This window comes from Belonocnema kinseyi, chromosome 10 (assembly GCF_010883055.1).
Source record: "Belonocnema kinseyi isolate 2016_QV_RU_SX_M_011 chromosome 10, B_treatae_v1, whole genome shotgun sequence".
NCBI lineage: Eukaryota > Metazoa > Arthropoda > Insecta > Hymenoptera > Cynipidae > Belonocnema > Belonocnema kinseyi.
The window spans coordinates 466,618-478,903 of record NC_046666.1 but is presented as its reverse complement, the minus strand read 5'-3'; the positions used below and the strand labels follow the sequence as shown (position 1 = coordinate 478,903).

The 12,286-nt window shown below is 24.1% G+C and overlaps 1 protein-coding gene across 1 annotated transcript in view; it reads right to left on the bottom strand.

Moving 5' to 3' along the window:
* Window positions 1–9,642, bottom strand: part of LOC117181579 (la-related protein 7-like) — a 39,467-nt gene extending 29,825 nt beyond the window's left edge. Inside the window, exons 1-2 of the mRNA XM_033374418.1 lie at window positions 9,524–9,642; window positions 8,746–9,009 (exon numbers count right to left, since the gene is read on the bottom strand). Coding sequence (XP_033230309.1) covers window positions 8,746–8,992 — 247 coding nt within the window. The 5' untranslated portion in view covers window positions 8,993–9,009; window positions 9,524–9,642. The remainder of the gene's footprint in view (window positions 1–8,745; window positions 9,010–9,523) is intronic.
* Between the last annotated feature and the right edge of the window lie 2,644 nt (window positions 9,643–12,286).

The window sequence follows — 12,286 nt, the reverse complement described above, 5'->3', positions numbered from 1 at the left end:
AGTTAAAGATTTAATTATTTTGTTAAAAACTAAAGTCTTTGGTTAAAAAGTAATCGTTTTTGGACGAAAAATTATATTGTTTGACAGAAAATTAATTTTTTTTATTGAAAATTCATATTTTTTTGTTGAACATTCATCTTTTTTTATTGAAAATTAATGCTTTTTATTTGAAAAGTCTATTATTGTATTTTTGTTTAATAAATATTCTCTTTTACTTAAAAAAACATACTTTTTGTGAAAATTCAACAACTTTTTTTGAAAAAGTCGTCATTTTTGTCGTAAATTTATACTTTTGTAGAAAATTCATATTTTGTTGTTGAAAATTTATCTTTTGGTAGAAAATTCTATTTTTGTTGTTGTTCAAAATTCACCTTTTATATTTGAGCGTTAATAATTTTTATTGAAAAGTCTATTATTTTATTTTTGGCGTTTAGTTTAAAATTCTACAAATTGGTTGAAAGTTGATTTATTTTATGGAAAATTAAACTAGGTTCTTAAAAAGTCACCTTTTTTGTTAAAAATTAACCTCTTGGTTCAAAAAATGTTTATTTATTTAAAGTTAGTTCTTTTTATCAAAAATAAAAAAAAGGATTTAATTTCTTGTCGAAAATTCATCTTTTTTGGATTGAAAATTCTCTTTTACTTAAAAAATCGTCTTTTTGGGTTAAAAATTTAACAGCTTGCTCAAAAAAAAATCACCTTTTGGCTAAAAATTCGGCTATTTGGTTAAAAACTCAACTATTTTGTTAAAAATTCATCTTCTTTGGATCAACATTGACTCTTCTTATTTATCTAAATTAATCTAAATTCAACTATTTCCTTAAGAAGTAATCTTTTTTTTTAGTTGAAAATTCGCCTTCCTTGCTTCATGAATTTTTAAAGAACTATTTAAATTTTTTATTAAATTAAACAAATATTCAAGCAACTGAGAGAATTTTCAACAGAAAATGGAATAGTTTAGTTAAAAAAATTAATTTTCAACTAAATTGATGAATCTTTAACTGAAATAGTTCAATTTTCAACAACAAAATTAAATTTTATTAAAACCGTGAAATTGTCAACCAAAACTGAAACAATTAAGTTTTAAGTATTAAAAAATCAATGTTGAACAAAAAAAGACGTATTTTCTATCACAAAATATAATTTTTCTGTCAAAAATTTACTACTTAAATTTGTAGTCAAATAATTAATGTTGAACTAAAGATATGAATTTTCAAATAAAATTATGGAATATTCAACTGGAATAATAGTTACATTTGTATTAAAAACAAAACAAACAAAAATTGTCAACCAAAAAAAGAAACAAGTTTTCAACAAAACAGTTAACTTTTCGACAAAAAAATTCTTTTCATACGAATAAAAAACAAGTTTTCTATTAAATTGCTATTTTTTCAACCAAATAAATAAATTTTTAACAAAAGAGTTTAACCGTCAACCAAGTAATTTTCTTTCCAACCTAAAAGATGATTTTTTAACTAAAATATTTAACTGGAATACTTGAATTTTTTTTTCGAAAAAAAAAAGAATTTTTAAATACGTCAATTTGCAAAGAAATAGTTATTTTTTCAATGAAATAGACAAATTGTAGACCAAATTGTTGAATTTTGAACCAGAAAAGATAAATTTTCAAACAGAAATGTGACAGTTAAATTTTGAGTTTGGAGAAATTAATTTTCAAACAAACTGATAAATTTTCAAATAAAATGATGAATCAACAACTGGAATACGTGAATTTTATATCAAACAAAAATATGAATTTTTCACCACAAAGATTAATTTTTTATAAATAAAGACGAATTTTCCACAAAGTGCATGCATTTTCAAGCAAATACTTTAACTTTTAAATAAAAAATTCCAATTATTAACAAAAAATATAATAGTTGAATTTTCCGTTGCACATATAATTTTTAATAACAAAAAAAAACCTTTTTTGTTGAAAATTCAACTATTAGATTCAATTTTCTATTTAAAATTAAAATATTTGGTTGAAAATTCTTGCGTTTTGTTAAAAATGAACCCTTTTTGGTAGAAAATTAATCTTTTTGGTTGAAAATTCATTCCTTTGACTTGAAAATCAGTTTTTAAAAATGGAAAATTAATTTTTTTTAACTGAAAATTTAATTGTTTCATGTTTGTTTGAACGTCAATCTTCTTCAGTTGAAAATTCAACTATTTGTTTGAAAATTTTCTTTATTTTGTTGAAACTTTGTCATTTTTGGTGAAAAAATAATCTTATTTGTGACTAAAGCACCTTTTTGGTTGAAAACTCCTGTATTTTATTAAAAATTAATCTTTTTTGGTAAAAAACGAAATTATTTGTCGCATTTTTGTATAGACATTTAATCTTTTTGGTAAAAAATTAACCTTTTTTAAATGAAAATTCAACTATTAGGTTGAAAACTCATGTGTTTTTGTTAACAAGCATTTTTTTTGTTGATAAAAAATTTGTCCGTTGAAATTTCCTTTCTGTGTTTGAAATTAGTTTTTGTCTTGAAATGAATTATTTCACCTAAAAATTTAATAAAATTTTTTGTCAATTTTTGTTATAGAAATTTAATCTCTGTGGTAGAAAATTAATAACTATTTCATTTTTGTTGAAAATGGTCCGTTTTTAGTTGAAAATTCCTTTTCTTTTGTAGAAAAAAACTTTTTTGATTAAAAATTCTACTATTAGGTTCAAAATTTCCTTGAAAATTCATGTATCCATGTACTTGGGCAGATTTTTCTTCTGAAAATTCGTAAAATGCCAGTTTCTCTGCCGGGCGGCCACCCTGTTTTTTTATTTTAAAAAATCATCGATTTTAAAAACTTCTAATTTTTAAGCCTTTAAAAACTGCATTTTTAAATTCTTTATTTTAAAAGTCAAAGATTTTCGAATTAAGCATTCTAAACTAAATGATATAATAATTGAAAAAAATCAGAATTTAACAAATTATTTAAAAAACGGTTGAAATCAAAGTTGGACAAAATTTTCATTCTAAAAAAGATGCATTTTTTATCGGGAAAAATTAATTTTGAAATAAAAAAATGACACTTTTGAGCACAAGAATTTTTCCAACCGAAATGACGAATTTTCAATGAAACAGTAACTTTTGAACGGAATAGTTAAATTTTCTACCAAAATATAGGCATTTTCAACAAAATACAAGAATTTTAAACCAAAATAGATCAATTTTCAACGAAAAATATACTATTTCATATTATTTTAACAACACAAATTTAATTTGAATTTAAATAAAATTGAACACAAAAAATTCCCAACCAAATAAGCTTAATTTTCTATTAAAATAGTTGAATTTTCATCCACAAAAAAGAGATTTTTTACACACGCAGATAAATTTTAAAACGAGTAAATCCAACTTTGAACCAAGGAAGAAAAAAATTCCATTGCATTAATTTTCAAGGAAAAAAAAACGAACTTTTAACAACAAAATTGAATCCTAAAGGAAGCAGTTGAATTTTCAACAATAAAAAACGAGCTTTTTCAACAAAAGAATCAAATTTTGAAATGAAAAAAGCCGAATTTTGAAATCCACTGAATTGTTGAATTTTTTGGCAAAAAAAAAAACAACTAATATCAACAAAAATTACATTTTCAAACCGGAAATATGAATTTTAAACAAAAAAGATACTTTTCAACGAAATCCATAAAATTTCTCCCAAAATAGTAAAATTTCTTTTAAATACATGAATTTTCAACCAAATAGTTAAATATTTTACCACTTTCAAACAAAAAAGACGAATTTTCAAGAAAAAGAGTTTAAACTTCCAGAAAAAAAATTATCAACGGAAAATACAATAGTTCATATTATTTCAACAAGAAAATTTTAATTTGAAATCAAACACAGTTGAATTTAATCAAAAAATACTCAGCCAAATAAGATTAGTTTTCCACCAAAATATTTTGATTTTCAACAACAACAAAATGATATTCTTTACCCAAGAAGATACATTTTGAAACAAAAAAAATCCAAATTGGAACCAAGATAGAACATAGTTCCACTGCATTGTTGAATTAACAATCCGCAAATATTAATTTTCATACAAAAAAAATTAATTCTGAACCAAAAAGTGGAATTTTTAACGAAATACATGAATTTTTATAAAAAAAGACGAATTTTCAACAACGAAAAATGAGCTTTTTTAAAAAAATATATAAACTTTACAACCCACCGAATTTTTTAAATTTCAAGCAAAAAAGACAAATTATCTACAAAATTTGCATTTTCAAACCAAAAATATGAATTTTTAACGAAAAAGTTACTCTTCAACCAATCCTTAAATTTTTTTCGAAAATATTAGAATTTGTATAAAAAGACACGAATTTTCAACCAAGAATTTATATTTTCAATCACAACAAATGAATTTTCCAAGAAAAATATACATTGCATTCAACCAAAAAAACCATAAAACAAATAAAATTAATTTTCTACCAAAATAATTGAATTTTCAACAAACAATAAAAATGAGCTGTTTTTTAACAAAAGATATTAATTTTAAAATGAAAAAACTGTATTTTGAAACCCAGTGAATTGTTTCATTTTCAAGCCAAAAAGACAAATTGCCTACCAAATTTGCTTTTTTTCGAAAGGAAAATATGAATTGTCCACAAAAAAAGTTACTTTTGAACCAAATTCTTGAATTTTCTTCCAATTTTTTTTTTAAATTCAACCATTTTTTCTTAAAAGGTCAAACTTCTTGGTTGAAAAATCAACTGATTTGTTGAAAACTCATCTTTTTGGCCTGATAATTATACACCTTGATTAAAATTTCGTCTTTATTGAATAAAGTATTTTTTTAAATAAAAAATTCGACTAATTTGTTGAACATTTAACTTTTTGGTTTAATAATGTGTCTCTTTCTATAGAAATTCAATCTCTTTTTTTTGTTTAAAATGCAGTTGCCTGGTTAAAAACTGATCTCTTTCGGTTGAAAAATATTTTTTTTAAATTCCGATTTTTTAGGTGAAAATTAAACTTTTTTGTAAAAAAATTCGTATTTTCGGCGCAAAAAGTAAACATTCAACTATTTGGTCAAAAATTGATCTATTTTGTAGAAACTCGTATTTTTTTGGCTATAAATGCAACGTTTGGCTGAAAATTAATCTCTTTAAAATTGATCTTTTTAGATTCAAAATTTAATTCCTTGGTTAAAATTTTAACTACTTTCTTTTTTTTAAATATTTTTTATTTTATTTGAAATATTCTTTTTTTTTTGGACAAAACGATTTTTGCCACTGAAAATTAAACTGTTTTGCAGATTTTTTTTTTTTTTTGTTTAAATTAAAAATGAATGCTCCGCGATCAAAATTACAGATGATTTTTGGTTAAAATTTATATTCTTTAAGTTAAAAATGCAATTATTTAGGTGAACATTTCTAGAAACGAAAAAAATAAATAAAATTTGGAATAACATCATATCCATTGTTCGAAATATTTAGTTGGAAGTGTATATCATTTGTTGGGAACCCACATTTTAGGTAGAAAATGTAACTATTTGGTTAAAAATGTATGTATATTGTTAAACATTCATCTTTCTTGGCATAAAATAAATCTTCTTAGTTGCAAATTGGACTATTTCATAAGAAATATATGCATTTGGTTTACACTTTGTATTTTTTGGAAGAAAATCAATTTTATGATTAGAAATGCAATTTTTTTATTAAAAATTATTGTGTTTTAGATGACGATTTAAGTATTTTATTGAAAATTTTCCCTTGTTGGGTAAATCCAACTGTATATATATATTTTTTTTGTTATGAAAATCTTTTTTGTCAAAATGTCAACTATTACATTTTTCGCTGAAAATTCATCTTTTTAGATTAAAAATTAAACTCTTTGGTTGAAAGCTGAACTACTACCTTAAAAAGTTCTTTTTTATATGGTATAAGACTTATGATTTTAGTTAAAAGTTCGTTTTTTGTTAAAAATTATTTTTTTAAACTGAAAATATAACTATTTTGTTGAAAATTTAACTGATGAGTTGCGAAATAACTTTCTTCTTGTCAATCCATATTCTTGGGTTGAAAGTTCAACTGTTTCATAGAAAAATCGTTTCTTTTTTTACTTGAAAATTTCACAATTTGGTGCCAAAATAATCTATTTGGTTAGAAATTAACTTGTTTCTTGAAAAATCATCTTTTTTGACAGAAGGTTAATCTACATCGTTGCAAATTGAATCATTTGGCAAAAAATAAGATTTTTTCTTTTAAAAATGCAATGTGTGGTTAAAAATTAATCTGTTTTAGTTGACGATTCAAGCAATTTTGTTGAAAATTCGTCTTTTCTGGTTATATCAAACTGTATGTTTGGTATTTAAAATTAAAATCTTTTGTGTTTTCAATTGCAACTATTAAATTTTTGGTTGAAATTTCGTATTACCAGGTAGAACTTTCAACTGTTTTGTTAAAAATTCGTCTCTTTTTATTATATTCAACTGTTTTTTTTTCTTTTTTTTAAATAAAATCTTTTGCGTTTTAAGTTTCAATTATTAAGTTTTTGTTCGAAAATTCGAATTTCCAGGTAGGAAATTTAACTGTTTTATTCAAAATTCGTATTTTTTGATTATATTCAACTGTTCTTTAATTTAAATTAAAATCTTTTGTTTTTTTAATCACAACCATTAAATTTGTTGTTGAAAATTCGTATTTCCAGGCAGAAAATTCAACAGTTTTATTAAAAATACGTCTTTTTGGCTTCAAAATTTGTATTTTCAGGTAGAAAATTCGTCTTTTCTTTATTATATTCAACTGTTTTTTATTTAAAATTGAAATATTTTGTTTTTTAAATTACAACTATTAAACTTTTTGTAGAAAATTCAACTGTTTTGTTGAAAATTCATCTTTTTGTCTTCAAAATTCGTATTTCCAGGTAGAAAATTCGTCTTTTTTCATTATATTCAACTGTTTTTTATTTAAAATTAAAATATTTTGTTTTTTAAATTACAACTATTAGATTTTTTGTTGAAAATTCGTATTTCCAGGTAAAAAATTCGTCTTTTTTTTGTTATATTCAACTGATTTTAAAAAAAAATTAAACTATTTTGTTTTTTAAATTACAACTATTCATTTTTTTCTTGAAAATTCGTATTTCCAGGCAGAAAATTTAACTTTTTTGCTGAAAATTCGTATTCTAAGGTAGAAAATTCGTCTTTTTTTTTATTGTATTCAACCGTTTTTTATTATAAAAAATCTTTTGTCTTTTAAATTACAACTATTAAATTTTTTGTTGACAATTCGTATTTCTAGGCAGAAAATTCAACTGTTTTGTTGAAAATTCGTATTTCCAGGTAAAAAATTCGTCTTTTTTTATTATATTTAACCGATTTTTATTTAAAATTAAAATATTTTGTTTTTTAAATCACAGCTATTAAATTTTTTATTGAAAATTCATATTTTCAGGCAGAAAATTCCACTTTTTTGTTGAAAATTCGTCTTTTTTTATTATATTCAACCGTTTTATATTTTTAAAAAATCTTTTGTCTTGTAAATTACAACTATTAAATTTTTTGTTGACAATTCGTATTTCTAGGCAGAAAATTCGTCTTTTTGGTTTGAAAATTCGTATTTCCAGATAGGAAATTCGCCCTTTTTTTATTATATTCAAGAGTTTTTTAATAAAAATTAAAACCTTTTGTTTTTTAAATTTAAACTATTAAATTTTTTGTTGAAAATTCATATTTCCAGACAGAAAATTCAACACTTTTGTTAAAAATTCGTCTTTTTGGTTTGAACATTCAATCACTGGGTTGAAAGTTAAACTACTTTGTTAAAAACTAATCTTTTTAGTTGAAGATTCATAATTTTAGTTAAAAATTCATCGCTTTGTTTGAAAACTTTACTATCTTTTGAAAAATCTCTTTTTGTGTTGTTTTAAAATTAATTGTTTTACGTAAAAATTCAACTATTTCACTCTTTGTTGACAATTTATCTTTTTTAGTAGAAAAGTCAACTATTTGATTGGCGATTCGTGCACTTTGTAGAAAATATGTATTTCAACTGAAAAATTAATGCTCTTGGTTTAAAATCTAACTGTTTGGTAGAAAATATATAAATTGTGTTAATAATTATCATTTTTAAACTGTAACTAAATAGCTAATAATTAATCTCTTTAGTTAACGATTCAAATAGTTTGTTGAAAAGTTGTATTCAACTATTTTATATTCAAAATAATAAATATTTTTTGGTTTAAATACCAGCTATAGCCTTTTTTGATAGGAAATTAAACTTTTTTGAAGAAAATTTATGTAATTTGTTGAAAATTCATCTTTTTCTTTGAAAACGTAACTACATATCTGATTGCAAATTCAACTGCTCTGTTAAAGAGCTCATCATTTTGGCTTGAAAGTGTATTTTTTTACGGCCTCTAATCAGCCATTGAGGCCATTTGTAACCCATTAATGAAGAAATTTAAAAAATGTTTAAGAAAAAATAAAGAAATACTGACATTAGCAGAAAATTGTGAGAAAATAGTGTCTTTGGTGTAATTTGTTTTTAAAAAGTAGTAAAATATTGTAGCTCAAAGTTGAAAATAGGGATTGAAAAAGATAAGCGACATTTTGAGTTTCCTAAAATAGAAAAAAAATATAGACGTGGATAACTGGAAAAGTTGAATAAAAACGCTAGAATTTAAAATGATGGGAGTAAACTGTAGTTTGACAAAAGATAGAAAATGATTAAATTGGACAGGAACTCTGTGAATTTTCTTCCAACGGGTGACTCTACAAAGAAATTAGTTTAATATTTACAGGGATCCTCGCTGATGAGTCTTGCTAAAAATCTGTCTTTGCTCAAGTTTGCATCTCCAAAGTAAAACTCCATTTGCTTCAGAATGGTTGCATGTAATTCTTTGTGTCTTTTTCGGTGTTTTTTCCGAGGAACTTCCGGTTTTGGCTCTTCAACTTTGGATGGTTCCTCAACTGTCTTCTCCACCGAAGGAACTGGTATTTTCTCCGAATCCAACTCCATTTCACATTCCTGTTCTTCGCTCACCATGTTGGCTTTTCCCAACTCTGGAGAGGAAGACAATTTTCATTGGAAAAATAAAATCAGAAGGATATTGATCGGCACAGTACGAGTATAACCTCAAATTTAATGAGTAAAAGAAGAGGCAACTGCTGTCAATCGCCCTGAATTGTGAAAGAGAAATCTAATCATGACATAGAATTTACAATTTTTTATTTGGATTCTGGTAATTTTCACAAAGAACCCACAATTAAAACATTGCGAGCCAGCAGAGAAAAACATAACCTATATTCATTGCGCAGTAAAGACGGTAAGGACGAGCCTGACAGCCACTAACGAAAACAATGCACTTATTACAAAAGTTTCAACTGGTAGAACTGCCGTAGAAACTAAAAAGATACATAAGTGACATTGCTGCTTAGGTTTATTCTCTTAAACTTGATTATGAAAAAGTCAAACTAAGCGGCAATGTCGTTTAAGTGTCTTTTTAGTTTCTACGGCAGAGAAGGTAATATTCTTAAATCTAGATTGACACACAAAATTTTAATAAAAGGCACTTACATTTTTTAGATAAATATAGCATTTGCATTAAACATGTACAAAATGGAAAGAATACGAGAAAATACCGGTAGCTCTGACGTTCTTCTAACGTTTTTAATTACTTTACAAAGTTGTGAACCATGCACCATGGAGAATCAGGCTGGACGCTGAAGTCACTCGACCAAAGACATACTGCGCTTGCGTTAGAGCCGCGCGCTGCTTGGCCGCACTTGGCGCGCAATTCAGAATTACTTTAAAAACAATTCTTGTAATTAGCATAAATAATTATTACAAAATGTACAAGAATGTATATAAATTGTATAACTTCCTATTTCAGGCAAAAAAATGATAACTCATTTATTCTGTAAATAACAGTTTGTTTTAACTGAATTCCAAAGTCCAACTTTTATTTTACAAAAAATTTAATTTAAAAATAAATTTCTTCTAAAAGTAATTAAAAATAATTATTTGTAATATTTTTAATAATCTGTATGTATTTTTTTGTGAATTCATGTAATTACATAACCTATAAATATATAAATTGTCACTACTGCATTGTAGTTTTGATTTGAACTGAAGTAGCGCTGGAATTCCTCTTCACATTCTCGTTGCAAGTGATTCAGTAGTGGTACCTTGAATCATAACCACAATGCGGTGGTGACAATTTAGGTACTTATAAGTTAAATTATCATATGAATTCCCAGAAAAATAAATAAAAAATATTAAAAACATTATAAGTAATTATTTTCAATCACTTTTACAAGACATTTATTTTTAAATTAAATTTTTTGTAAAATATAAGTTGGTCTTTGGAATTTCATTAAAATAAACTGTTATTTGTAGAATAAATGTGTTATCATTTTTTGCCTGACATAATAGGTTACACAATTTATGTACATTCTTGTGCATTCCTTAATAATTATTTATTTAAATTACAAGATTTTTTTTTAAATAATTTTGAATTGCGCGCCAAGTGCGACCAACCAGCACACGCGGCCCTAACGCAAGCGCGGTAGCAGAGGTTGCCAACATTGGCATCACTGTATTATTCTGATATTATACACATAGTTGAGAAACCTTCAGGTAGAGTTCTTAAATACCCGAGAATTTAAGTTTAGGTTATGTAACCGAGAATATGATAGAATTTAGGAGAAATTAATAATTTATCATTTTTAACAATATATTTTTTTTTTAATTTTTTAATCTTATAATCTTATAATTTTAATCTTGTAATATTTTCACCATAAAATATTTTATAAGCGGAATAAAACAGTGTTTCTTACACAAAATTTAAAATTTTCAAATTTATTCATTTACAGAACAAAAAGTTTTGATTACTTCAAAAGATAACTCTTTAACACAATACTGGAATTTTCAAAAAAATAATTGAATTTTCAACATAATAGTTGAATATTCAACCTAAAAAGACCAATTTCCATACGAAAAAGTGACACAGTTTATATTTTAATAAAAAAAGAATGAAATTTATACAACAAAAGAAAGGAATTTTAAAACAAAAAACACGAATTTCCAACAAATAAAGATTTTTCACTCGAAAAATAAATAAAAGTTTATCTAAATTTTGGAATGGATTTTCAACTAAAAATATCAATCCTAAAAAAATGGATAAGTTACATTTTCGGTTAAAAAATTAATTCTAAACCAAAAAAAAACAAGTATTCTCCACTAAACAGTTAAATTTACAACCAGACATAAGCCTTTAATAAAAAAAATTTCACAATGTAGTTTAAATTTGACCCAAGTAATTACAATTTTAATTAAAAAATATTAATTTATTAGAAGTTAATTAAACTTTTAACCAACGAGATAACTTTTCAACTTAAAATATAAATCTTTAACAAAAAAGTGATTGATTAACATAGCGATTCAACCAAATGTTTTAAACCAATTAGTTGAATTATCAAGCAGAGAAGAACAATTTTTAGCCAAAAAGTTGCATTTTCATACAAAAAATGAATTTTCTTCTATAACAAATGAAGGTTTATATCAAAAAGAAAAATTTTCAAAAAAGTATTTGAATTTTCTGTCGAAAAAGATTTTAGTCGAGTTTTCACGATCAAACTATGAATTTTTGATCAAGAAATCATTTTCTAACAAAAAAATTTAATTTTCAGTCCAACAAGACGAATTTTTAACCAAAAAGAATGACTTTTTAACAAAAATGTTTCATTCTTTTGCAAATAGTTGCATTTTTATAAAAAAATATGAAATTTATCTTAAAGCAGAAGAATTTGTTATTACAAAAAAGTTGAGTTTACATCCAAAAAAGATTCCAGTTAACTCAGTAACATCAAAAATTGAATTTTTGTAACGAAAAAATAAGTTTCCACGAAAAAAATTTAATTATAAATCCAAAAAAACGAATTTTTTAACCAAAAAAGACGAATTTAAAAAAAAACAGTTAAATTCTCTACCAAATAGTTGCATTTTTATACTATTTAATACTATTAACTCTTTTATACTACACTGAAAGAAATTTTATAATAATACTTGATATTTCAATATTCATAAATGACATAGTCGATTACGATTTAGGGAAATCGTGTAAATATAAAAATTATTGTTAGCGTAATTACGAAACTTTACAATTAGATTATGAAAACCTAATATCTTTAGAACAAGAATTGGTATATTTAATAGCAAAGATTGATATTTTATGTATTAAGGGCATGTGACACAGCTAAATACCTATATTACCGGCCACAGTTTTTCAGTTCACTGAATGTTTTTTTGAACCTGAGAACTTTTTTTGTAAATAAAATA